Source organism: Drosophila montana, unplaced genomic scaffold, assembly GCF_035044405.1.
Source record: "Drosophila montana isolate Dmon_TW-CO22-7 unplaced genomic scaffold, ASM3504440v1 contig_3526_1, whole genome shotgun sequence".
Classification (NCBI taxonomy): domain Eukaryota; kingdom Metazoa; phylum Arthropoda; class Insecta; order Diptera; family Drosophilidae; genus Drosophila; species Drosophila montana.
Window position 1 is genome coordinate 36470 of NW_026998405.1, and position 27896 is coordinate 64365.

The 27896-nt window shown below is 44.3% G+C and overlaps 4 protein-coding genes across 5 annotated transcripts; 3 read left to right on the plus strand and 1 right to left on the minus strand.

Moving 5' to 3' along the window:
* Positions 1–554: 554 nt before the first annotated feature.
* On the plus strand, positions 555–8813 carry LOC135435164 (uncharacterized). Its single transcript, XM_064692065.1, has 12 exons — positions 555–677; positions 1063–1279; positions 2646–2858; positions 2924–3381; positions 3502–3829; positions 3882–4007; positions 4073–5086; positions 5648–6562; positions 6632–7644; positions 7709–7811; positions 8178–8344; positions 8546–8813. The coding sequence occupies exons 2-12, from the start codon at positions 1225–1227 to the stop codon at positions 8657–8659; spliced, it is 4506 nt and encodes a 1501-aa protein (XP_064548135.1). The 5' UTR covers positions 555–677; positions 1063–1224; the 3' UTR covers positions 8660–8813.
* On the plus strand, positions 5104–5610 carry LOC135435144 (fibulin-5; the record flags this gene model as incomplete). Its single annotated transcript, XM_064692042.1, has 1 exon — positions 5104–5610. A coding segment is annotated over one exon (507 nt), but the record flags the coding sequence as incomplete, so codon positions are not given.
* A 2958-nt stretch (positions 8814–11771) lies between the features above and the next one.
* On the plus strand, positions 11772–14796 carry Hn (phenylalanine-4-hydroxylase). The gene is made up of 5 exons (XM_064692044.1): positions 11772–11929; positions 13120–13792; positions 13847–14109; positions 14170–14399; positions 14462–14796. The coding sequence occupies exons 1-5, from the start codon at positions 11900–11902 to the stop codon at positions 14622–14624; spliced, it is 1359 nt and encodes a 452-aa protein (XP_064548114.1). The 5' UTR covers positions 11772–11899; the 3' UTR covers positions 14625–14796.
* Positions 14797–16305: 1509 nt separating this feature from the next.
* Clk (Clock) lies at positions 16306–23189 on the minus strand. Of its 2 annotated transcripts, none has more exons than XM_064692046.1 (7): positions 22312–23189; positions 19418–19566; positions 19164–19345; positions 18879–19095; positions 18478–18810; positions 17819–18408; positions 16306–17756 (listed from the first exon to the last, which is right to left on the minus strand). In XM_064692046.1, the coding sequence occupies exons 1-7, from the start codon at positions 22347–22349 to the stop codon at positions 16326–16328; spliced, it is 2940 nt and encodes a 979-aa protein (XP_064548116.1). In that variant the 5' UTR covers positions 22350–23189; the 3' UTR covers positions 16306–16325. The 2 variants fall into 2 exon arrangements, with proteins under 2 accessions (XP_064548116.1, XP_064548115.1); XM_064692045.1 differs by having other exon boundaries at positions 19418–19578.
* Between the last annotated feature and the right edge of the window lie 4707 nt (positions 23190–27896).

Consider the following 27896-nt stretch of genomic DNA (forward strand, 5'->3'; position numbering starts at 1 on the left):
ATAAATTGATTATAGTTAAATGTTCCAACTGTTTTTCTAGATAAACTTGGCATCTCCATGATGAATTCAAAGTTTTATAGGCATCTATCATAAGGAATACCATGAATAGTAATGTTTATCCTCTAGATTAATATGGCATCTACATTTAATTTTTATTTGATTATAGTTAAATGTTTCCCCTGTTCCTTAGGCGATTATCTCTTCGGTACTCTTGAGTACTTTCGACAACCTAACCTAGCTGCCTTTTGAAGAGCATTACCTATTAAATTCCGAGTATTCATTGCATTCACTGAGCTGCATTGTCATCAAGTTCATTGCGAGCAACTTTGACACGCTCCTTGGCAGTGGGCCACAGCGAGAACTCATCAATTTCTCAAGCATTCGAAATGATCATTGTGAATGCTAATGAGAATACCTTCAGATGATCATAATGATGATGATGATGATGATGATGATGTTCATATAGGCATCTTAAAAATAGGCCGTTTTGTTGTGCTCCCAATCTCCCTGCGGGCGGCGACACTTGTGCGCGACTCTCGCGCTAATTTGCTTTATGATAGACATGAAAGATCAGCATAAATATATCTTTTTGGAGACAAATTTCTTGGTTCCCTTCCGATGAGCTGACGGGCGCTACTTGTCTGGCCTCAGTCTTGCCTTGGCGCTCGTCGGGAACGGTGCGTTTTCTTATAACCAAATCCTTGCAGATAGTTTCACAATTTGATATCCTACGCGTGACCTCAAGTGCAGGCTGCATATAAAGTCATATATATATATATGTATATATGTGTATAAATTGATATATCTGTGATGTTCCAATCGGATTGCGTGGCTTTGATTTATAGTTTCCATAAAGTTTTGCATGCGGCTGATGTGAATGATGTGGAGTATTGCTTTCGCGTGGACAAATGTGAAAATAGTTTTTCCTATTATAATATATACACATATATATGTGCAGATGAAGTGCTGTGCGGCCTGTTGGGGCCTTTCGTGCTATTTATAAAGCCGCCTTAATCTTAATGGATTTTAATACCATCTATCTATACACATCTATATTTTCAGCCAGCTCTCGTCTTCACAAAATGTTCTGAAAACTGAAATTAATTAATGGCTTGTTATTTTTAAAAGAAGCAAAAAAAAAAAAATAAGAAAAGAAATTCGAACGTGTAAAGGTGGATAAGAAATAGTTTCGAACCAATATAAAGATTATTATAAGGCATCAAAATGTTGCCAGCACATTTTGTTTTGTGTGTGCTGGGCTGCATTTCATTTTCCGGAGGTAAGTGGGCGGCCCAAAGTTGGGAAATGGGAAATATATATCATAAAGATATAAAATATGACAGTCTCATAGTTTTCTACAGATTGAAGTGCTACGGTTCACACTTCTCAACGGGAACTAATAAATATATATGTCTTTTGGGGTATTTTTAAATATTATGCCAACCAAAACTTGTAACCTTTTCTAATGGCCCATAAACATATCCAGATGTGCCATAAAAACCATTTGCTATAATATCTATGAGTAAGATACAGTTTTATATATGCACTTTTTATGACAACGTCCTATATATGTTATATGTGTAGAGTGTACGTCAGATCTAGATCAGCATATTGATGAATCATGGCCAGTTTGTCTCTGGCACATCTTTAGCATTATGACAGTCCCCCACGCCCCAGCGCAGCCCTATAAAGAGTCCACTTAATTACCGGCCAGAATTTACAAACTATAAACATAGATACTGCTCGTAAATTTCCGAAAAGATAAAAATAAACATCATGACAATAAATATTGTTTTAGCAACGATTTAACAGAGCTCTTCGTAATGTTCTATAAAAGAAGACTATAAAACCATTTTGGAGATAGCCGTTTTATTAGTTCACTTGCAGAACCAGGCTGAGGGATCGATCTTTAATAATGTTAATGATATTATCCATAAGAGTGATCTAGTCGAGCATGCCCGACTAGAAGATTCCCTGTACCCAGAGAGTTATGCTCTAAAGTAAGGCTTCAAACCATTTTGGAGATAGCCGTTTTATTAGTGTACTTGGGATCGAGCTTAAATAATGGTAATGATATTCACCATAAGAGTGATCTAGTCGAGCATGCCCGACTAGAAGATACCCTGCACCCAGAGACTTACAGATCTTTCTGAATTTTTGCACTGCCTAAATATATTATTCACAAGTCTGTATATGCAAAAGATTAAAGCTATATCTCCAAAAATGCGCTTGATCTTCTATTTCGGGGGAAACGTGAAGAAGAAACCGAAAACTAAAAAAAAAAACTAAAGAGAAATTAAGGACAATATTTGGATTCTCTAGATTTAATTAGATCTAAAATATGGTCAAAAATCTTATTCTTAAAATCGATTCTTTTCGATTTAGCATTATCGCTGATTTGAAATGAAATTGATTTGCGTGAAGAGAAACTAGGTTTCGAATTAAAAGTCTCTAGCTTTAATAGTCTGAGAGATTCTAACAAAGAGACGGACAGACAAACAGATGGACATGGCAATTTATATATATTTTGTTAAGTCAGGAGTAGCCTCTTTCTGCCAAAACCAATATGCCTTCTTTAACCCAGTTTCAAGTATATGGCATACAATTTATAATATTTAAGACATTAACAAGCTTTCGTGTTGCAGTAACGCACGCCGTCTACGAGGACTGTAAGACACCGCCGCCCGTGGATCATGCTCGGGCCGTGCTGTTCGAGAGGGGCCAAGTCAACATTGCCGTCTACAAATGTGCGGCAGGGTATGCGCTGAAGGGTCCCAACGAGCTGCTCTGCAATGTGGACAGCGAGGAATGGCAGGGCGAGCCGCCCAGCTGCATCGAGAGCAAGAGCAAGGGCAAGGGTAAGTGGAGCGAAGGTTAATTAGTTGCAGGATGAGCTCATGATATATATGAATGTTTGGCACAGTGAGCACGCATCACAACGAGCGCAAGAAGAAGATGCTGTCCATTCCCGAGGAGCCGAACGTGGCCCTCGAGCTGGCCCAGCAGCTGGACCTGAGCTGCATTCAGTCCAAGGTGCAGGCGCCCGAGATCAGCCATGGCATTGTCGCCAAATACGAGCGACGTCGTCGGGGCGACAAGATCTTCCTGGTGGCCTACTATGCCTGCAACGAGAACTACGACTTTGAGCGGATCCAGGTGCAGGCGCTCTACTGCAGCGCCAGCCAGTGGGTGGGTGAGCTGCCCGCCTGCTTGCCGCGCGTCGAATATCCAGAGGGGGACGACGACGAGGACAACGATGACGACTACGACGAGTACGAAACGATTGAGGGCGAGGCAGCCGAGGAACTGGAAAGCGATTCACAACTAGGTGAGAGTGTGGAGCCTGTGGAGCCTGTGGCGCCACCACCACCCCCGCCGCCAGTCGAGAAGGAGGAGCCGGAGACGGAGGTGGAGTTGCTGGAGCCACAAGTTGAGACACAGCCCGAGCTGGCCATTAATCCCGAGTCCGAGGCAGCTGTGGAGCCTGCAGTGGAGCCCGAGGTGGTGCCAGAACTGAGTCCAGAGGATGCGGAACCAGAAGTTGTGGTGCACGTGAATGAGTCCGAGTCACAACCGGAGCAGCAGCCAGAGCTGGAAGTCGCAACGGAGGGTGTGCCGGCAGCTGCTGTCACCGACATCAATATTGTTGTGGAGCCCACAAAGGATCCATATTCGCCACGTCTGCTGGACGAGAGCTGCGGCGAGGATCGCGGCGGCTGCGCCCACAAGTGCGAGCGTCTCCTGTTCCCCGGCGAGAATGAGCCGCGTCTCAAGTGCAGCTGCAACGAGGGCTACACCCTGGATCCGCAGGACTATGCCAGCTGTCTTGGTAGGTGCCCACAGCTAGCTCCAATCGAAAAGCTGAACTTATTCCATTTCAGACATTGATGAGTGCCAGGAGTCGAACGGCGGCTGCTCCCAGATCTGCAACAATCTGCCCGGCAGCCACGAGTGCGCCTGCGAAAAGGGCTACCAGATCGATGCCTCCACTGGCAACAGCTGCGTGGGTGAGTCCTGGCTGCATAAGCTGCTCCAAATGGGAACTGGCTAATTGGATTTCTCTAATCCGCAGATATTGATGAGTGCGCCAAGCCGGAGCTGGCCGACGAGTGCGCCTACGGCTGTGAGAATACGCCCGGTTCCTATCGCTGTGTGATACCCTTGGATACCAAAGAGGATGCCGACGTCGTGTCCCAGGAAACGGCGCAGGGCAATGCAGCCGAACCCAAGTCTGAGGTCGAGTCGAGTGTGGAGCCAGCTGTGGAGCCGGCTGTAGAGCCTGCTGCCGTGCAGCCCAGCTGCAATCCGGGCTTTGCGCTCGCGCCGGATGGCGGCGAGTGCCAGGACATCAACGAGTGCGAAATCGTCGTGGAGGACAACGAGGATGCGGAACATGTGCCGCATCGCGTCTGCCAGCAGCAGTGCGAGAATACGATCGGCTCCTATCGCTGCAGCTGCCGCGAGGGCTATCACATGCACGCCGAGGATCAGAGCAGCTGTGTGCCCGACAGCTGCGAGGACCTGGACAATCCGCAATTGAATCGCCTGCGCTGCGCCCACCAGTGCGAGAATCTGCTCAATGGCGGCTATGAGTGCATCTGCCCCGCCGGCTACAAGCTGGACGAGGATCTGCACAGCTGCGTGGTGCTGGAGTCGGTGTGCAGCCGGGAGCAGGGCCACGAGCGCTGTCGCCCGGGCAGCTGCCTGCCCAGCGAGGACAACAGCACCTTCAGCTGCCTCTGCCCGCCCGGCTATGCCAGCGAGGTGTTCAGCTGCCAGGATCTGGACGAGTGCGCCATGGGCACGCACAAGTGCAGTCACGATTGCTTCAATACCGCCGGCGGCTATCAGTGCCTGTGCCCGCGTGGCATGTCGCTGCAGGAGCCGGATGGACACACCTGCGTGGCGCCCGATCCCTGTGCGGCCAACAACAATGGCTGCGAGCAGCTCTGCCTGAGCGCCGAGGCCGGCGCCTGCAACTGCAGCAAGGGCTACCTGCTGAGCGCCGACAACAAGAGCTGCGACGACGTCGACGAGTGTCAGGTGAACAACGGCGGCTGCCAGCAGCTCTGCCGCAATCTGCCAGGTGCGTATGAGTGTGTGTGCGCCGCCGGCTACGAGCCGCTGCAGCTGGCGGGGCACAGCAACTATTGCTTCGACATAGACGAGTGCGCCACCAATAGCTACTCCTGCGAGCCGGGTCAGCGCTGCGAGAATCTCAATGGCTCCTACACCTGCCTCTGCGAGCCAGGCTACGCTTTGGGCATCTCATCATCAGCATCATCATCAGCATCATTATCATTGTCATCGCCATCATCCTCTGCTTCGCTCGCTTGCTTGGACATTGACGAGTGCTCGATGTCCAATGGCAACTGCTCGCATTACTGCATCAATCTGGCGGGCAGCTTTCAGTGCGCCTGCCCGCTGGGCTTTGGCCTGGCTGCCGATGGGCGCCGCTGTCAGGATGAGGACGAGTGCCTGGTGGGCAACGGGCGGTGCGCGCAGCTCTGCCTGAATCAGCCGGGCGGCTTTGCTTGCGCCTGTGCCGAGGGCTATCGGCTGGCGGCCGATGGCTTTGGCTGCTTGGACATCGATGAGTGCACTCTGGATTTTGGTAATTGCAGCAGCATTTGCATTAATCTTCTAGGTTCGCATGCTTGCGCCTGCGACAGGGGCTACGAGCTGGCCGCCGACGGGCACAGCTGCCAGGATGTGGACGAGTGCGCCGGTCTGCTCTCCGGCGGCTGCACCCACGAGTGCATCAACAAGCCGGGCAGCTACGAGTGCGGCTGTCCGCTCGGCTATCTGCTGCAGGAGGACGAGCGCAGCTGTCGCCCCGCCCTGGTCGGCTGTCCGCCGGGCGCGCGCCACACCGACCAGGGCTGCGAGCCCATCGAATGCGCCACGGGCCTGCTGCTCGGCGCCGACGGCACCTGCGTGGACATCGACGAGTGCCGTGTGAACAACGGCGGCTGCTCGCACGAGTGCCTGAATGCGCGCGGCTCCTACAAGTGCGGCTGCCCGGCTGGCTACCAGCTGGCCGCCAATTCGCGCGACTGCCAGGATGTGGACGAGTGCGCCGTGAACCAGGCCGGCTGCGAGGGCAGCTGCGTCAATGTACCCGGCAGCTTCAAGTGCGAGTGCGCGGCGGGCAAGAGATTGTCCTTCGATGAGCGCAGCTGCTACGATGTGCCTGCCATTGAGCCCAGGGTGGCGCTGGCCCTGCCACCTCCAGTTCCCCTGGCGCCAGTTGCTCCGGCAGCTCCGCCCGTGATGCCCGTGCGCCCATTGCCAACACTGAGACCCTTGACGCCGCCAATTGTTGCGACAGGCTTGCCCGCATTGCCCGCATTGCCGGGCTTCCAGGTGAGAGATCAGTGTGCGCGCTTCCAGGCGCCGGCCAATGGACAGGCGCACTGCAACAGGTATCGCCACAAACGCAAACTCTTCTACAATACGCGCTGCAAGGTGCGCTGCAATCCCGGCTACCAGCTGCTCGGCTCCGAGATCAGAAGCTGCGGTGCCTCCGGCAACTGGGAGGGACAGGAGAACAAGTGTGTGCGTGAGTATCCGCAGGATTAAACCCATGTCGCTGTTCCTTTAATCTGTCCATGCCTCTTTGCTCCCACAGCCATTTCCCAGCCACGTCGCTGGATGACAGCGGGCAGCTCACGCTCTGCGCCCGCCCAGGCCGGTTGTCCGGCGTTGCCGGCGCCGCGCAATGGCGTCATCTCGCCCGCCAGCTGCACCCGGGGCGCCTCCAGCTTTGGATCCATCTGCCACCTGCAGTGCAACATGGGCTTTGTGCCCGTTGGCGGCATGCTGACCACCTGCATGAACGGCTGGTCCCTGGGCAGCGTGCTGGAGTGCAAGCCATTCGCCTCGAACTTCTTGAGCAATCAATTGCATACAGAGACCCGTGTCCAGGCACCCTGGCAGCAGCAGCCATTTAGACAACAGTCATCCGTTCAACAGGTGCGCCGGCAGCAGGTGCCCGTCCAGCTTCCAGTTAACCGGCCGTACATCAGGTGCCCGGAGAACGTGGTCATCCTGCTGAATCCGCATCAGAGCAAGGCCCATGTCATACTCCAGCGTCCAGCTACGAATCTGGACTATCGTCATGTGGTTGCCTTTCCGGCTTGGGCCAAGCAGCTGCAGGGTCATCTGCCCGCGGGCACGCATAAGATCGTCTACAGGGCCCACGATCCGGCGACATCGCAGACCGTTGGCTGCCAGACCATCATCACCATCAAGCAGGCACCGGCTCCCAGCTCTTACGCATCTTTTCCCGTTTTCAGACCAGCTGCAACGCCAGCATTTAGACCTGCGCCACTTCCAGACTTTCGATCCGCTTCCCTTCCACAGTTCGGAGCAGCTCCGAAACCTTTTGCCAGCCTCTTTGATGCATCGCCTACATTGAGACGTTCCGAGAGCCTGATTGCTGAGCGACCCGCTGTCAACCCAATTGAGGAGACACAATCGCCAAGATCATCCGAAAACTCTCGCATAGATCTGGGCTCTTCCTCATCCCGCTACTGTCCGCCCTCCTTTGAGGTGCATTTGAAGGAGAATCAAAATCTGCGCTCCGTTGTCTGGGAAGAGCCGCGCTTCGAGGGCAAACTCTTGAAGATCTACAAATCATCTGTAAGTAGAGCAAGTGGGCTTTCAAAACTCTTAGAACCAGCTTATTTCTGGCATATATCCACAGTTCCCTGGCGCACTGTTCGGTCGGGGGGATCATGACATCAAATATGAAGCCACCACCACGGATGGCTTGACCCAGCAATGCAGCTTCCAAATACATGTCAAGGGTGAGTAGACAGCCGAGCCCATACTTTATCTATACCAATTCGTTTCCATGTATTTATACCTATATTTATACCTTTATTCTATAGTTGTTTTCTATAGTTGTACCCATACGCAAGGCATTTACATTTTTATTTATGCCTATATATAACTCAATATTTTTACCTTTGTTTATACATAAAGTAATACCTATATTTAAACCTACATAATAATATATACATTCATACATAAATTTATACCAATACCTAGCCCATTTTTATACCTATTTGTTAACTTAAACGCCATATTAACACATGTATTTATGCCTATACCAATACCTATACCATTTTTATGCTTTATTTATATCAATATTTATACTTTTACCCATCTAGCCGCTGAACCCACACCTGCTCCCAGCCATGCCGAGATTAGCTACCCGGACCTGTCCTCTGCCCCCGCTGCACTCACTCAGGCCACGCACAGCAGCCTCTTTGCTGGCCACGAGTCATATGTGGTTTGTCCCGGCAAGCAGCCGGTCAAAGTGACCGCCAGCCAATCCGTAAGTTCCCACAGCCACGGTTCAGAGCAGCTGCATCAAGCGGCGTCTCGCCAAGATCGCACCCAAAGCCAAAGCATCTACTAACTGTAATGCGAGAAATCCAGCGACGGTTTGGCATGCATAAAGCTTAAACCCATTTGCATCTGTATCTGTATATATGTATCTTTAACTGCAACTAATTGTATCTCTATCTGTATCTAGGTCAATCTGCCCGTGGGCTGCACTCTGAAGAACGTGCGCTCACAAACGTCGACACAGGCGCATCCGAAACGCGGTCTCCTCACCTCGCTCTGGCGTCAATATAATAATTTCTAATTATTTATAATTTATAATAAATAATTTCTTAATAATGATTTATTTTTTGTAAAGAACATTTGTAAAACTACATGAATTTTTGATACCTTTTTTATGCGAATTATTTTTGGATATCTCTTATGCGTAATTTAAATAAATATTTTAATGAAATTTACTGGCGATGTTTTTATTGATTTTAATTAAAATTACTAGAGATAAATATATATTTGTAATTGCGTACTCACCTGTAAGTTCACACGCACGATTATTTAATCGACATCTATCAGTAGCCGGGAGATGAAATTTTATATAAACACATCGCTGAAAGAACAGAAAAACAGAGAAAATGATTATTACTTGAATTAGTGAGAATCGCATAGTAGAGCAATATTTTTAAATATGCTTCCTGTCCATGTTCAGCTCAACTCAACAAAGACACATAATTAAATTCATGCATATAAGTTATATGTTATGTTTATTATACGTACCAGTTTTTCGATGGACACTACCAAAGCCATAGCCACTGCCTTCACCATAGTTGAGTTCGCCTCATCCTTTGCTTAAGTTGCCGGGCCCTCTAATATTAAAGCCGCCGCCTCCTCCTTTGCTTAAGACTCCTATGAAAGCCGCAGCCGACGCCCCCTCCTCTTGAAGTGAAGCCTATGAGACCTACTTGAATTCATGAGAATCGCGGTGAAGGAAAGTTGAGAATACGTTTTTTACAAACAAACAGACATACACGCATGCACATAGAATACATCCATAATAATACATACGTACATACACACATACATACATACACATACATACACATACATACATACATACATACATACATACATACATACATACATACATACATTCATATATACATACATACATACGCACATACATACATACATACACACATACATACACACATACATACATACATACATACATACACACATACATACATACATACACACATACATACATACATACAAACATACATATATACAAACATTCATACATATATTCATACATACATACATACATACATACAAAGGCACAAGCAAACAAACGGAAAGCTAACTAGACTACCAACACCACACACACACACGCGGTTCACTTTAAATTAAGGCATGAAATCTGCAAGGCTTACTTGAATTTATGAGAATCGAGTAGTAGGGCAGTAGAGAAAAATACGTTGCTTTTAAATTTTCCCAGCAGCGCTAAGTTAAGTACGTAAGTACGCATTTGTAAGCATACATGCACACACGCATACATGCAAGCATACATACATACATACACGCATATATATGTACATTTATACATACAAACACACATACATGCATATATACACATACATATGTATATGCTTGGCTTTAAGCTTTAAAATTAACTTTTTCAACCAGTTCCCTCCCGTTAAATCTAGCTGTACTAACATGAACTCCGCGTCTTAAGCTAAATTTTACAGAGATATTTGAAAATACGTAACAAACAACTGTTTATGCAGTCAGTCAGTGTGTCAGTCAGTCTGTCATTCATTCAATCAGTCAGTCAGGACAAACACTTTGTATATTGAGATTATATTATGAAGCTGTAAACTTAAACAATAATTTTTACTATTTATTAAGATGTCTACAACTCGCGCGCTACATAACTTACAGATTTGATTACAATAGAATTTGTTTGTCGTAATTTTCTTGGCTTATTGCATCAGTTTTATTTTTGGGAACAAAAGCAAGCGACTCGCAAGTGAAAAAAAAAAACACAGGTATTGCAGTGCTGCATTATCTCGACAAGAGAATATGGGAGAGTACGAGGGGGAGTAGCCATAAAAAGCTGAAAAAAGCATTTTAAAAAATAATATAAAAAAAGGTCTATAAAAATTAAATTGCGTATTAATTATTCAAACACATTTCAATATCTGAAATTAATTGTGGATTTTTAAACCAAACCTAATCAAAATAGTTCAAAAATCTTTTTGAGGGTGATCCAGCCGCAAAGTATAAATAACTTTGGTCCCAACTATTGCATTTATCTAAGCATTTTTGATAGATGCCAAGTTTGGGTACAGATCAAATTTAGCCCGCGTTTTGTATATGAAAATATGTGAAGAATGCAATATTTTCAGTGCAAGGGGCAATTGTTTAATAGTAATGATGCTCAATAATAATGATAAGAAATAAATAATAATAATTAATTAGTATAGTTCAATTCTAAGATGTGCGCAATTTGCAATTTCGTGTCAATAATATAGTATAATAAAATATAAAATAAATGTATATATATATATTTTTTCCTAGCATCACATATATGCTTACAAATCAGATTTGATTCGGAGACAAGCATCGGAATAAAATATTCGGCCCAAAAAAATTCCAACATGAGGCAAACATGTGGGGCAGCTCCAAGCCGAGTGTTGCAGAAGCGTTCCACAAATCAAGATCCACACTCAGAGATTCGCTTAAAAGGGGTCTCATTGTTTGAATGAAAGCTGATTTTGCACATTTGTCAGTTGGTGGGCAAATGGACGGGTCAGCATTTGTACTATTAGCAGTTGTTGTTGTTGTTGTCGACTACTTGATAAGCAACTGCGTGCCACTTGCTGAGAACTCAAGACAGGTTGCCGACTTAATCAAAACAATATTTTGATAGTCGTTTAGCTGTGTTTTAGAAGGCTTTGCACTGCTTTAAATGCCGTCTATAAAACTTTATTTACCTCCAATAATTGCCCTGAAATGCCGTTGAACCCGTTTGGCTAGAACCTGTCATTCGAATTTTGATTATTTCGTAGCTATTTTCAATATGTTTTTTCTTTTTTTTTTGCACACAATTTAAACTATTTAACATAAAGAAAGACCACAAGCGGCGCATGTTAGTGATAAGAATTATGCTCTTTATGCCCATATAGACTTTTTGTATGTTCGACTCTGGTACACGGCCCAACCGAAGCTATATAGAGACGCCAGCTGATAACCCCCGAGTTCGGTGTGGATGCCGTTCTCTGATCGCCCCACTCACGTAGGCTCTGTGCTCGGTTTTGGTTGTGTTGTGTTGTTATTATTATTATTGATATTATTGTCTCAGAGATTAACTTAGCTCTAGCTGGGCCTCTGGCTAAAGTCTATAAAAGCATCTGAATGGCACAAAAACCAAATCAGTTTTAAATCGTGTGTTCTGCGTTGCGTTCGCATTGATTTTGTTTTTGTTTATTTGAAGAAAAGTTTTTCATTCGAAGAACATCCGTGAGACAGTCGAGACATAGAGGCAAAAATGTATCAGCGTCAAGTTTCCTTCGATAAGGTTGGTTCAGGATGCAGTTCCTGCTAATGAAAGTGAAAAACTAAATATGAAACACAGCTAATTAACCCAAAGTGCAAAAACAATATAAATTAGTCAATATAAGTAAAGTTCTATACAAATTTGTAGATAATAATTTTGACATTCTTGCAAAACTATAAAGTGACAGATATTTAACCTGGATATATTATTCGCGAAGTTAAACGACAAGTTTCCCGATTCTAGCTCTTAAAACCCAAGAAATATGCTCTAAAAACAGGATTTCAATATCGAGTCTTATCGATTAATCGCAAATGATTATCGATTATCGGAAACGAACTCATACTACGCGGACACTAATTGGATCTACGTTCAAAATTTCAAGTCTCAAGCTCTTATAGATCCTGAAATCCTTGCGGACAGGCAGACGGAGATAACTTGATCGACTCGGCTATTGATGCTGATCAGGAATATATATACTTTAGGGGGTCGGACATGCTTCCCTCTGCCTGTTACATAAATTTTTTTCAGGGTATAAAAAGTGTATGTAATATTTTAACAGATGGAACTTAAACATACTAAATGCTTAAAATAAAAAAAACCTGACATACAATCTTTCCTATTTTTTTGAGTTGTGTTTTTTTATGAACTTTAGAATTTCAGTAAAAATACAAACAAGAATATTTAAAATTTTTAAAGAGAGTTCCTTAATAGTTTAATTCCTTTTTTTGATTAGCAGAGACTTTTAATATAAAATAAAATGAGAGAGAGAGAGTTGTTTATAGAGCTTAGCCATTTCGGGCAGTACGACCCAATATTTTGACACAAGCGAAACCCGTTGAGGAGGGTTGAGTTTAAGAACCAAGTTCTAGGTAATATTCATGGCTATGGCCCTGCAATCGAGCATTGCGGTTAGACGAAGACCTTCGATATGAGTTAAGTCTTGGGCCGTTGGCAGCGACCTTTGTAATCTGAGCAAAGCAGAAAAATCCCATGACGTTAATATCTGTTCGCAATGCCAGAGCGGCAATGGCAATAACAAGCCTATTATATAGAACATTAACCGATTGATTGATGGGCCGTTTGGCGCAGCCGATGCCTATCTGATAGCCATAGTCTGGCTATTATGCAAACAGATTGGCATACAAATTGATAAGCACATGTAGTCATTATTTCTATTGTTGTTGTTCTTCTTGTTGTTGCTGTTGTTGTAGCCAACACGCATGGAGGACTCTGCGTATATAGCGGAGGGCGTGGACATGCGGGAGGCGCGCAACACGTGCCTGCTGTTCTCGCCGAAGGACTCGTCGCTGGCCAGCGGCGCCTTGGCCAACACGTTGACCATCTTCAAGAAGCACGACATCAATCTGGTGCACATCGAGTCGCGCTCCTCGCTGCGCGTGCCCGGCTACGAGTTCTTCGTGGAGTGCGACGGCAAGTCCGGCGCCCTGGGCAAGGCCATCGAGGATCTGAAGGAGCAGTGCAGCTACTTCAACATCATTTCGCGCGATTACAAGGACAATGCGACGGCTGTGCCCTGGTTTCCACGGCGTATACGCGATCTGGATCGCTTTGCCAATCAGATTTTGAGCTATGGCGCCGAGCTGGACTCGGACCATCCGGGCTTCACAGATCCCGAGTATCGCAAGCGTCGCAAGTACTTTGCGGACATTGCCTACAATTACAAGCACGGGGAGCAGCTGCCGCATGTGGAGTATACGAAGGAGGAGACCGAAACGTGGGGCATCATCTTTCGCAATCTGACCAAGCTCTACAAGACGCACGCTTGCCGCGAATACAATCACGTCTTTCCCCTGCTGGTGGACAACTGCGGCTTCCGCGAGGATAACATACCACAGCTGGAGGATGTCTCCAACTTCTTGAGGGGTAAGTCTCTCTTGGATTTCTATATAGTATATATCTTAATGTCTTCTTGGCCAGATTGCACGGGCTTCACCCTACGCCCGGTGGCTGGGCTGCTCAGCTCTCGCGATTTCCTGGCTGGCCTGGCGTTCCGCGTCTTCCATTCCACCCAGTACATCAGGCATCCCAGCAAGCCCATGTACACGCCGGAGCCGGATGTATGCCACGAGCTGATGGGGCATGTGCCCCTCTTCGCCGATCCGGCCTTTGCTCAGTTCAGTCAGGAGATTGGCTTGGCCTCGCTGGGCGCACCCGACGACTACATTGAGAAGCTGTCCACGGTAAGCTAAGCCAACCCGGCTGTGATCCTCTAATCCTTGTGGTCGGTCACGCTCTTGCAGATCTTCTGGTTCACCGTGGAGTACGGCCTGTGTCGGCAGGAGGGCGAGCTGAAGGCCTTCGGCGCCGGCCTGCTCTCATCCTACGGCGAGTTGGAGTACTGTCTGACGGACAAGCCGCAGCTCAAGGACTTCGAGCCGGAGGAAACTGGCATCACCAAGTATCCCATAACGCAGTTCCAGCCGCTTTACTATGTGGCCGACAGCTTCGAGAGCGCCAAGGAGAAGACCATGTGAGTAACAGCCAAATGCAGTTCCATCGATTGGTTTCCCTTATCCTTGCGTATCCTTGCAGCAAATTCGCCAACTCCATACCGCGTCCCTTCGGCGTGCGCTACAATGCGTACACGCAGAGCATCGAGGTGCTGGACTCCAAGCCGCAGATCTCCAATCTGATGAACAACATCAACTCCGAGTTTCAGATACTTCAGAATGCGATTGTCAAGCTGCGCGTTTAATCCAATTTATATAATCCTAACTATAAGACACTTTCTATATATATATATATATATAAAGCGACTGCAAGCCGATCTTCAAACGAATCGGGTTCAGTCCAAAATTTCAATTTATCTTTAACCATTAACCGAACCTTAAACCCAAACAGTTGTTCAATAAACAGCTAAAACAAAACAGGCCTTTTTTTAAATGGGTTAGTTGGATATTAAATTAGAGTTAAGGGGAATTTAAATAACTTTGGCAACAACTTTTGCGTTTATCGAAACATATTTTGGTGTGGGAAAATATTTGTGGCTTGCAATATTTTCAGGTACAACGGGCAATTGTTTTTAAGAAATTGCTTACAAAAAGCGAGAGGAAACCTTAGCCTCACGAGCCGAAGTTAAAGGCAGGGTGCTGGTTCGAACTGAGTCTTGGTTTGGTTTTACATTTCATATTTTATGAAAGCAATAATATAATATTTTGTAACTTGTATCTCTTATAGCTTTTGTTTATTACAACGTGTCGCGGCTTTAAAGTAGATTGATTTATGCTTAAGCGAAAATTATTCTATATATGTATATAACTAAGTATATCTATAGTTATTTACAGAACAACAACAACACAATGTACAATATATACAATATCTATTATAATAGGTATGCACAGGGTTTGCCTTAGAGCTAAGTACTTACTTAAACTAGTTTGAGTTGAAAGCCATTTGGAATATATATAGAATAATATGTACACTGCAGTTGGCTCTTCTATCAGTTTGAATGAAGTGAATGTGAATGTGAATGTGAGTGTGACTCGTTTAAGAGGAACATAGCCTGATAATACAACTGAAATAGAATTTAATCACATATACATATTAGAGATGTTCTAGTGAGTTTTAAAGGCCTCTCCGACCAGGAATGAAAAAGAAAATTGGAAAACAGTTCGGCTTAAAAGAATGAAAAACAACAGTCGAATTTTATAATATTTGAATATGTTCACAGCAAATAATTCAGTTGCAATCTCAACCTGAGTCTGGACTTAAATACTATATAATAACAACAAACTATTTATATGACTCCAAAAGCGAAGCGCAGTCTTTAAATAATATATCGTATATATAAAAATGTAAATATAAATATATATATGCATCATATATAAAATATAGTATAAATGATATATGATATTTGCAAAATTTGCTTAGTTGCATAATTTGTTTTAGTCGCTTTTAGGTATTTGTCTGAGACACATACAAAACTATATCTAACTATATACACAGTGGAATCGGTCGGGCTTATCTATGTCCTACAATTAAGTTTATTTCTATATACATATCAGAGATCCCTGGATCCTTACTGGATAATTGTAACTAATGGAAACGTTTGGCTGGTCTAAGCTTTCACTAAACTAAAACTAAATCGAACCTTATTTTGAGAACATGCGAGCTGCCTAGTGGAAAACATGAATAGTTAATAGCTTACATAGTTAGTTACTTAGATAAGGAGTTAAGTTTAAGATTAGAGCAATACTCAGTCTGTTGAGATCTACAACTAGTTTCATTGTTGGGTATTGTGTATGTTCGATAAAGAGAGCCATGTGCCAAAACTTAGGATTGGGCCTTGCTACTTATAATACACAGTGTGGCATGTTTTAGGTCTGGGGACAGCAGCTCATTTCAAGGCGTTCTGTTCGGCTCCACGGTATTGCCACGCCCCCAGGCTGGCCGTATACTATTGACTTTTGCCAGCCGCATGCGGCGAATCGAACAGATTCTGCGATTGCTCCTGCGACATTTGATATGGCAATATCTCCAGATCGTTGGGCAGCTGACTTTGGGTCGATTGAAAAGGATTCGAGGCGAAAAAGCTGCTCGCCTGCTGCGGCTGCAACAGTTGCTGCTGCTGCTGCTGCTGCTGTTGCAGTAGATGTTGCTGCTGCGTGCTGCTGTGCATCATCTGGTTGTCCTCGCTGTGCGTCTCGGAGCCGTCGTCGCTCATGCCCATGGGAAAGTTGAGCGAGGGACTCGATTCGGTGGCCAGTTGCATGTACGAGAGCAGCGAGTCCTCATTCGTATTCTGCGGCGCATTCGAGTTGTTGTTGCTGCCGTTGCAGTTGCTGTTGAGCTGCGAGTCGAGCGATTGCAGCGGCGACAGATTGAGAAATGCATCGATATCCTCCATATCCTCGCGCGACAACATGCTGCTCTGGTGCTGCAGCTGCAACTGTTGCTGCTGCTGCTGATGCTGCTGGTGTTGCAGGTGCTGCTGCTGCTGCTGTTGCAGGCTGTGCTGCAGCTGCAGCTGCTGCCGGTGGTGCTGCTGCTGATGCTGGTGGGTCTGCTGCAACTGCAGCTGTTGCTGCAGCTGCTGCTGCTGCTGCAGATTGTGATTGTGCTGCTGCTGACTGTGCAGATTATGTTGCTGGCGCATCAGCATCTGCTGGTCCTGCTGGTTCAGCATCTGCTCCGTGTTGAGCGCAAAGCCGTACTGATTGAACTGCGGCTCCACGGTATTGCTGCCCCTGAAATTGAGGCTGCGCTGCATATTGGCGCCGGCAACGGCGGCAGCAGCTGTCATATTGGTGGTGGCAAAGCTGACGGGCATCACCGGCTGCAGGTACGTGTAGCGCGCGAGCAACAGTTGCTCGGAGACGATGCGCAGCTCGTCCTGCTGCTGCATGATCAGCTTCTGCAGCTCGTCATGCTTGCGCTGCAGCTGATCCTGCAGCTGACTCTGCGTGGTGGTCATCACCACGGCGCCCGGCAGCAGTTCCGGCTGCTGCCCCTGCACCGACACCGGCACCGACACCGGCACCGACACCGGCAACGGCGACAGCACGGGCGCCACCGGAAATGGGCCCATCACCGGCTGCACGGGTATGGCGGCCAGATATTGTGGCGGTTCCAGAAAACTGGGCGCCATCAGCTGCGGTGTGGTCAGCGAATAGCTGGGCTGTGTTAGCTGGCAGGCGTTGCCGGCAACGATCTGCGCCGGCGCCAGCGGCAACATCGGCAATATCTTGGGCTGATGCAGCTGCAACTGTTGCTGCTGCTGCTGCTGCTGTTGATGTTGCTGGTGCTGGTGGTTTGAGTATTGCTGCTGCTGCGCATGATGCCGCTGGCTGTGCTCCCGTGCATGAAGATTCGAGCGCTGACGATGACTCTGCTTTGAACACAAAGAAATGCGGTTAGAGATTAGATAAATCTGCCCAAATGTTGACTTACCGAGCTGCAGTGCGTCATGAGGGATTGCCTGCTGGTAACCGAGTCCGTGGACATGGACGTGGAGTCCGATTCGTTGCCGCGACTGTTGTAGTTCATGTAACATTTGCGCTTGGCCTTCGGCGAGATGCCCGTGGAGCTGATGTTGCCATAGCTGGAGGCGGGTCTAGAGGTCTTTAGGGGATTCAAGGAGGCGGCTGGCGCTGCACCCGTCGACCACATGGGCGAGGAGTCCATCGTGGGTGAGGCGGCTGCAGCTGTCTGTTCATTGCTCAGATTGGCCAGCATATTGTCCAGCACATGGCTGTCCAGATGCTGGCTGCTCAGCTCCAAGTCACGCAGCGTTGTCGTCGCCGAGGCGCACTTGCTGCTGCTCGAGCTGGACTTGGGCGCCTGGAGGGGCGTCTGTGGGTCCCTGCTCGCCCCATTCAGCACCTCCGTATAGCTGATCACCTTGTGCGTGCAGACCACATAGTCCGGCTTGGAGCTGTACTGATGGTAGCTGACGTAGTAGTCCGTCTGCAGCCAAATGTATTGCTGGCCCTTGGTCAGAAAGCGATAATAGCAGGACTTGCCCTCGCCCGTCTGGCGCACTGCACGAATGGTCGGAAAGCAAAGATTAGATTGCACTGGCGCCAGCTGGAGCTGCTGCTCATACATACATTCCTCATGGCAGGCCACAATATTGTCCAGATCATCGAAGTGATAGTAATCGTAGCCGGAGGTGCCCAGCACCTCGAACGGCATGTAGCCAATGATGGGCGGCGCTCGATGGTCGAGAAACAGAAACTTCCACTCCATGCTGTGCTTCGAGGTGAACTCGGTGCCGTTGGGCTCGACGATGCTCATATCGCGTATCAGCTGCGGCGTCTGTATGCGGCCCGTGCCCACAAACACTAGCCGCCTGTCCAGCTCCACGCCGGAATGCTGCTGCAGGATGCGTGGCAGGTTCTGGGTGTCCGGGCTGTCGTTCGCATTGGTATTGTCATCGATTCCTATGGGTTTAATGGGGCTTCGAGTTAAAAAAGAAACTGTGCTGTTGGTCAGCTGCGCGACTACCTACGAAAATAACCCACGAATTTCACCAGCTCGTACGAACTCGAATCCTTATTCTCATTCCAGCCGCGTTTCAAATGGATATAGAAGGTAATCTGATTGCTGGCACCGATGTCCGTCTGGTTGGGCTCGACGACGGGCGCTGGATTCACAAAGACGTTCATTAGGGCCTCCTGATCCAGCTCATAGGTCACATCATAAAAGTTCTTACTGTACAGCTCACACTGCCAGAGCAGGGGAGAGCGAAAGTGTCATTATAAAAGTTTAATCTAGTTTAGGTGGCGCCACCTACCGGCATGTAGCCGAGCTGCGAGGCAACACTTTCCGAGGCATAGAATATGGAGCCCACACTGTTGAAGACCACCATGAAAGCATCCAAGGACTCAAGCATCAAGTGGGAAAACTCATCGTTAGTCAGAAATGTGGGCTTCCATTCCTGCTCAATCTCGAACACCTTGGAGCGATCCGTTGCCTCTGCGCATGCCACATAAATATATTGTATATAAATAAGATCTTAATTTATTATTATTTTTATGTGGCACTCACCATTGTGATGCCTTAGGAATGAGATTGTGGACTTCAGCACCGTTGATTTGTCCATTTTGCGATTCGATGTGGTTATCAGTCCACTCAAATCGTTAACCAGCGAATTGAATTGATCCCGACGCTTCTTTTCGCTCAGATTTCGGGATCTTCTGCAAAGAAGACTTTGAGTTACCAAAAAATAAAATTACTGGTCAAATATAATGTTAAAGGGCAAGCCTCTAGATTAGCTCACAAATTTCGATGACTGCCCAAACCAGGCACACACTCACACTCACACTCACACACACATAACCCCTGCCCACGCCTCCCCCACACTCACACCCACACCCCCCCACTGGCACATCGAGCAGCTGCTCACCTTTTGCCCACGTGTGTCCTGCGATTGATGCTTTGTCTGGCGTTTATTAGACAAATCCGCCCACATGCTCACACACCCCACACAGTTCGCCGGAACATCTTCGTGTGCGGGAGGGGGAAGGTTAGAGGGGGGGTGTGGATTGTTGTTGTCGCTTTACATTTGTTGCGCTAGGACAAGCATTTTTGGGCTCAGATATTTGCAATTGACGTTTACGTGTCAACAAAACGAGTCGCATAGAAGAATAGAAAGTTAGAGACAGAGAGAGAGAGAGCGAGCGAGAGAGAGAGAGAGAGAGAGTGGGCGCATAGCGAAGGTTATCTTCTTGTTTATCTCAGTTCGTGGAATGTAAAGACTAAAAAAAAAAATCCCCTCCTTAAGCACATAATCCAGTTCCTTCAGTTTGCTAAGACCTCCTCTTTTGGCTCCATTAAATGGCTTTCTAAATGGGCTTTGAATGGGACAGAGCATGTTTTTTCTTTTGCCCAATCAGCAATAGGTGTGCTCTTGGCTCATAAGTGAATCACAGACTTACTTTGGACTTGATTTATTTGGCTATATTAACTTTATCGAGTCTATGTAATAAAGAAGAATATTAATTGGCATAAAATGGTTTTAATTTGATTATCTGACTATATAATTATATGCTTTATCAGCATCCCATCGGGTCACTTATTGCCCTTCAATATCTCTCTGCCTTATTCTTTGTTCCATTAAAATTTTCTTTACTCTTTTTATTTCATTTTTTCCACTTTTTTTCTAATTTATTTAAAAATAAAATACACCACAAACCTGGAACCAAATCAGTTGATAAAAACAAAAAGAATACAGAAACCCAAAAATCGGTCTAAATATTTTTGAAAATAGGCGACCCAGCCTCAAAATATAAACTACTTTAGTCCCAGTCATCATTTATCTAACCATATTTGGTAGGTGGCAATTTTGGGAAGAGTTCAAATTTAGCCCGCGTTTTGTATATGAAAATATATAAGGCTTGCAATATTTTCAGTACAAAGGGCAATTATATATAAACAATTGAATTGCACATGAACCATTTTTCTTTTGGCGTCTTCAAGCCTTAATGTATGCAATAAAATGTTCATACTCTTATGTTTATAAGCTATACATTCTCACTTACTTAACTTATTTAAAAGACTTTCCTAGAATACTAATCACAAATGTCACTGCAATTAATTATGGGCATTTTTCTCACTCTGTTTCTCTTTGTTTCTCTTTCTATCTCTGCATTTTCTGGCTATTGAATTACCAATTTGATATATTTATTGAAACACAAACTCGGCGCGTTGACATATTATGGAATAGAAGCAAGAAAACAACAAGAAAAACGTCTAGCTGTGACGCGCAGAAATTTGAATGCTCTTACATTAATATGATCTTTATGCAAAAGCTTTATTTTCAGACGATTGATTCTATCGGAGCAATATGATATAGTAGTTCGATTTGTTAAGAATTAACAGACAAATGAAGACCGTAACTGCTGAGCTTGGATGAAATATCTTGTAAATCTAGAAAGTTATGCACACAACAACTTTTTGCCTAGATAAACTTTTGCTACAGACTTCCAGCAGATATATCCTCAAGTCAATAAGATATTGCTTATATTTATTGGGGCTTTGTAATACTCGTGAATGCCAACTGTGTTCAAGACAATTCGAAAAACAAAACAAGAATAGACTTTCAAGAGACCTTTCCTATGGCTGCTATATACACATATGATATATTAGACTAATTCGAAGTCTACTTCCAGGCGTTACACGATTCCCGACAATCTTCTAATACCCGCTGCAAGGGCATAAAAACAATTGTAATTACTTGTGAGCGTATAAGATTTGTTTGTAGGCAAACAAAATCAAATCATGCTCAAATTACAGTTAATTAAAGTTCTTACGCACAAAATATGGCAACTATAGCAGATGTTTTAGTTGTGGTGGGGTGGTTAGGCAGAGGGGCAGAGGGGCAGCCAATTGATTATGATTTGGGAAACTTTAACCAAATTGGAAAGCGAAAACTGAATTAACACAATTATTTGTCGCTTGGCTCATGGAAATGTACTTCGTTTGTCGCTAGACAAAATATTTCGCTTTTAATCCGCAAAATATGTTGTTTTTTTGTTTTATCTCTATATTTAATACTTGTCTACAAATTGAAAGGAGTTTATAGGCTTTGTGTAGTGTGCGTCAGAGCTCTTCTGTAAATTAACTCAAAAACTGCCTGCACAGCTTCTCCGAAGATCCACTGGGGGCATGACAAATCGAAAAAGTATCGATACCTCTGAGAAAATTTGGCGGGCAACATGCTTTGAACAGTTGGCAAGCATTAGACAGTCGGCTGCACCCGAATAAAATATACCTGTTTACCTGTGTTTTATTTTATTTATAATTTATTGTCTACGTATTTCATATCATAACTGTCAATTGCAGCGGGCCCCGCTATGCATACAAATATCTAAATATATATATATATATTTATATTTGACTATGCAAACGCGAGTCTATGAGTAATTCTTTGTTGTGCTCACCTTTTTGTATCATCCTTATCGTCGCTCTCCTCGTCCATCTTTGCATTCGATAGATAATCCTCTTCCAGATTGTTGGTTTTTTTCAAATTTGTTTAAACAATATGAAAAAAACAAACACACACACCTTTGCACTCAACTTTGTTCAGTTCACAATTTGAGTTTTACATATTTCTATTTTGATCATTTTTTGTATTATTTATTTTATTTTTTAAGTTTTGCTTTTTAGGTAACATTCACGCGGCAGCTAATTTCAATACGTTTAAATGTGTGCCACATTTTGTTTTTTTTTTTTTTTAGTTGCTGGCAAAAGCGAAAGAAATTGATATTAAATTTGCGATTATTTATAAATTGTATTTATTGCTACACAACGTTTCGCGTACCGTCAGCAACAAGTGCAGTTGAGCATCTGACCTGGCCTTTGGCCCATGTAGTTGCCTGTCCATAACACACGCACACTCTTACACACTCTTACACACACACACAGGCAATTGTTCATGGCATTGTGCTGCTGGCAGCAGCATCCTTCGTCGAGCAGTCGCTGCTGCGGCCTCTGCTGCTGCTGCTGCTGCTGCGGCCTCTGCTGCTGCTGCTGCTGCTGCTGCAGTTACGTAACGCAAAGGCCAGTCGCTGTGCTGCGCCTGCGCATGTGCCACAGCGGGCGCCCCGTGGCCAATTTGCGGCGGCCGAGCGCCAATCAATGCAGCCGACGCGGATGTTGCAACTAGACGATTGCATCCCCTAAAAAGTATGCTATGTTATTTTGCTCCGGTTACTAAATGCGACGGCGAATGCCATAACAACCTTTTGCAAGTCGTGTGCGTAGACGGGAAGGTTGCGTGCATGTGTCCGTGTGTGTGTGTGTTCGTGTGTGTGTGTGTGTGTGTATTAAGCAGCTGCTAACCAATTGCCAGGCTGCGCGTTGCTTTTTCCGCACGCTTGACTCATAATACTCACACATATTGCATAATGCGTGTATCTGTGTGTGTGTGTGTGGCTGTATCTGTGTTTGTGTGTGTGTTTGGCACTACATGTACGTGCAGTTGATTTTGAGTTTTATTTATTTGTTAATTGAATGCTAATGGCTTAAATGAAAACAAATACAAACGCTTGCTTAATTGCAAATTGATGGGGCTTCAGGTGAATTTGAACTTGCCACAAAACTTTCACTGCTGCCACACAAGTTGTTGCCAAAGAAAATGTCAAAGAAATTGTCGTCGTCGTCGTCGCAGTTGTTCTTGTTTTCGTTGAAAGCCTGGCAAATGCAAAGGCTTGCAACAAACTGGCAAAATTGCGTTTACCCTTAATTAAAAGCGTTGCCAGCAACGGGCTTTAAATATGCAGCTCAAAAGCAGAAAACAAGCGGCTTAAAACGGACACACACACACACACACACACACACACACACACACACACACACACACACACACGTGCATATGAGTTGCTGTTTAATTAATCCGTTTAGCCGTTTTGTCCGGCGAAGCATTTAACGAATCATAATTTCCCACATGTATTCAACAGTTGCAGCATTTTAAATACACATCAAAGCCAAAATGCCGACAGCTTTTCCTAGCCCCAAAACCCGCCTGCTCCACCAAACCCCTCCACCCTCCTAGTTGCTGCTCCTGGCCTTTGCTTTGGCCAAGTGTTGCTGGTTAACCCTAAGTAGCTGTTGTTGTTATTGCTTTTCTATCAACTGGTTGGGTTCGGCTTACGTACTGTGGTTTTGCCAGCTTTAAAAAGGTAGCCGCTAATAATTGCCAACGTGCTGTTTAATGGCTCGTATTGCAATTAGTGCGGTTTGCTGCGCGCCAATTGCCAATGGCCAAGACTAGGGAACACTAGACACACAGTGCGAGAGAGAAAGAAAGGGGGAGAGGGGGAGAGGAAGTGAGATGGAGAAAGAGTGAAGATGTGAGAAGCTATGTCTCAAATTATACAAAAATAAGTTACTGATCTACTCTATTGGATTCTTTTATTCACTAGAACATAAGTTATGATTCGAAAAGACTGATAGAGAGAGAGAGAGAGAGAGAGAGAGAGAGAGAGGGAGAGAGAGAGAGTGAGCCAGAGTGAGAGAAATAGAGAGAGATATAGCTCTGAGAAGATTTCCTAAGTGATATGATATACAAACTAATCAAAAAAAAAACCACATAGTCTAAAGGCTTTAGCTTGAAGAATATTAAATTAATATTAATTATAACAAATTAATAATTAAAAATAATATTCGTTGCTAAGAAGTAATTAAGCAAATTTAATAAAGAAAATAAGGTAGAAGAACCATTGGCACTTCAATTAAGCAAGCCAACTAATTAAAATCCATAAAAAGTCGTCATGCCTATTCTTAAAATTCCCAACTGGTACAAGCTGATTTACGGATAGATATAATAAATCCAATACACAAATGCGGCAGCTATTCACGTATCATTTGCCTGCACTTCAACGAGTCAATTGCATAATAAACCATTCCAAATGTAGCTTAATGTAAACAAAACAAATAGTTAGAAAAGCTTGCGACAATTACTTGCAGCAACCCCGCGCCTCCCTTTCCCCCCCAACAGCACACACACACACACACACACACACACACAAAGCCAATGCGACAACATTTTTTCTATGCTCATTTGGCATTGATAAACGTTTTGTTATTGTATCTCTTTTTTTTCGCAATGCGGAAGCAGAAAGCTCGTAAAGCCGGTTGCCAACTGTAGCCGCAAGATCGTTGACTGACCTAGTCATGCAAAAGCTCTCTTCGCTGCTCTCTCTCTCTCTCTCGCTCTCCCGCTCTCACACACTCGCTCTTTGGCGCGCTTGCAGCCAACGTCATTTGATTGCATTTCTAAAGCTTCGCTCAGTCCGCAAATTATCGCATAGTTGCTCTGCCTGTGTGCGTGTGTGTGTGTGTGTGTCGTGTGCGCACTTGTGACAGTGTTTGATTTCTTTGTCAGTGAACTTGAGCTTTTGCTGGCTCCGCTAATTGCATTGCGATTACAGCATAGCGCAACTGTGTGCGTGTGTGTCTAAGTTGATGTGTGCTGTGTGTGATAATACCTCGCCGTCTGCGCCCGCACAGCCCCTTTCGCCGTGTTTTGTTTTGCTGCGGTCCGCCTTTTTTTTAAAGCTTTGCGACACTTGTAATATTTTTTGTTTCACTCGCACTGCACGGCACATTTGACAAGCTTGCTCTGCCCAGACACAAACACACACACACAAACACACGCACACATAACTGATTCTCTTTCATGCGCTCTCTTCGCCTGAGCCTGTTGTTGTTGTTGTTGTTGTTTTAAACTTGACTTAATTAAATTGTTCCCTATTTTGCTGCTGCTTTATTTTTATTTTTATCATTAGCCAATTGTCTGCCATTCATTGATTTATTTAGGCTCCCGTTTTGTTCAGTTTCATATGTGTTAACAACGACTTGTTTTAAATACACAACCAGGTGTAGACACTTTAGGGCATAATTAAGGTAGCTACTTAAGGGTTTAAATATATGCATTTTATGCACTATTCTAATGATGGGAAGCAATCGATCTATGGGGCAGATACTTCATCTTTGGAGTGCTCATCTTGCAGCTCGACATGCGAGGCCTTTTCTTGCCACTCACTTTTTCGTTTTAAATTGATTAGTTTTTGATTTTAGTCTTGTGCTAAACTTAACAATAATTAAACGGTTATTTTCAAGTATTGTATAGAAGTTGTTTAGTCTGAAGTTGCGCTAATGAAAGAAAGGAATAATTAATTTATGCTAATGAATTATTCCATAAATGCTTTTTCTTTGTTGTTAATGTTTTATTAAGTTTTCCACATATTAAACACAATATCTTTGCTCACACTGAAAGCACTTGGCTTCACCTAATTCTTTTCTAACTATGAGACACAATTCGCTTATCTCTTCTTTGTCACAACCTTTCGAGTATCTTGTTACTAATATATATACTTATTTTGTTGTAATTGCTGCAATTAAAGAGCTATAGAAAATCCAGTTGGGCTGCATATGTATGAGATAAATATAGATTTTAAACGCTTTATCTTCAGAAATATTTTGCAATTCATATTTTGCTTTTATCGAAGATTGTTAAAAGACAGACAATTGTATTTTGATGCCGCGTAATGTCATATTTAAGAATTGATTGGCGCATATTTTGAGTCGAGATTCATCACTCTCTCTCCCACTCCCTCCCTCTCTCTTTCTCTCTCTCTCTCCCCCTCTCTCGCTGTCTCACTAAAAGTTGTAACATATTAGTTTAAAATTGAAAAGTTGTCAATTGAAATGATTTTACGCTGGCATTTTAGCTGCCTGGCGCATGATCACACACACACGCACACACATTGCCCAAGAAGCGTGCACACCAATGCAGAATGCACACGCGCACTCACACAGTGAAGCACACAGGGTAAGACACACTCACACACACACACACCTGTGTAGACAGTCGGCACGACACGACGCTCAAACGCTGACGATGACGTTTCAAAAAGACGCTACTCAAACCTGACACAGAACCCCACCTCCCCCACCGCTCCGGCAAACGAGCCGCAAGCCCCCCCAAACGCTGAGCTCAACTAAACCGAGCAGCCCGGGAATCGCTGCCCGCCCCGCTGCCCGCCCCGCAGCACGCAGTCCGCAGTCCGCAGAAAGCGACTTTGACAACAACAAATACAATTAAAAATTATATGAAAATTACTTGAAAGAAGCTCAATATTATTATGCCTTTAAGTCTATTAATTGACCAGTGTTGCATTATTTTCGGTCTCTTTTAACTGTTAAATATATATATATATATTTCCAGTGTTGCATTAATTTCGTTTAATTTTAACTGTGAATTGTTCTTTTATATATAAAAATATATATAAATATATTCTTATTTTAATTATTATTTAATCCAGTGTTGCATTATTTTCTTTGTTTTTTAATTAACGCATATTAATGCATTATTTACATTCGTTTTAGTTTTTTTTAAATATATATATATATATATTTATTTATATCTTTGCATATATATAAATAAATATTCAGTGATGTATAATTTTCCATTTTTTTTTTGTTGCATGTCTGTTATTTATTATTAATTGAATTTATTATTTGTCCAAAGTTGCATTATTTTCCGCTCTTTAAACTATTTGTTGTTCTTACTCATTTATATATATTCTTAGTTTATTCTATTTGTTTTCCAGTGTTGCATTGTTATTCTTTTTATATTTAATCTTCTTTCAGTCTCTTATCTTTCCAGTGTTGTATTATATTCAATTTGTAACTGTTATTTGCCCGTTATTTATTTCGCTGGCATCTTTGAGCTGCCGTTTAGCGCTCTCTCGCTTTTGTAGAACATTTTTGGTTGAATGCACTTTTCATTAGTTCTCGTTTTTCCTTCCTGTTTCGTTGCTTGTCTTTGCCTCCCACCATTCGCGTTCATATCTGCCTATTTATTTACTTTTTAATATGATTTTTATTATACTTAAGCACTTGCATTTAGCTTGAATTTTCTTTATTCATTTGCGCTTTTCATTACACACTGCGGCCATACACTAGTTTTTTGATTTAATTATCAAATTTTAATTCATTTATTTTATATATTTGTTTATTT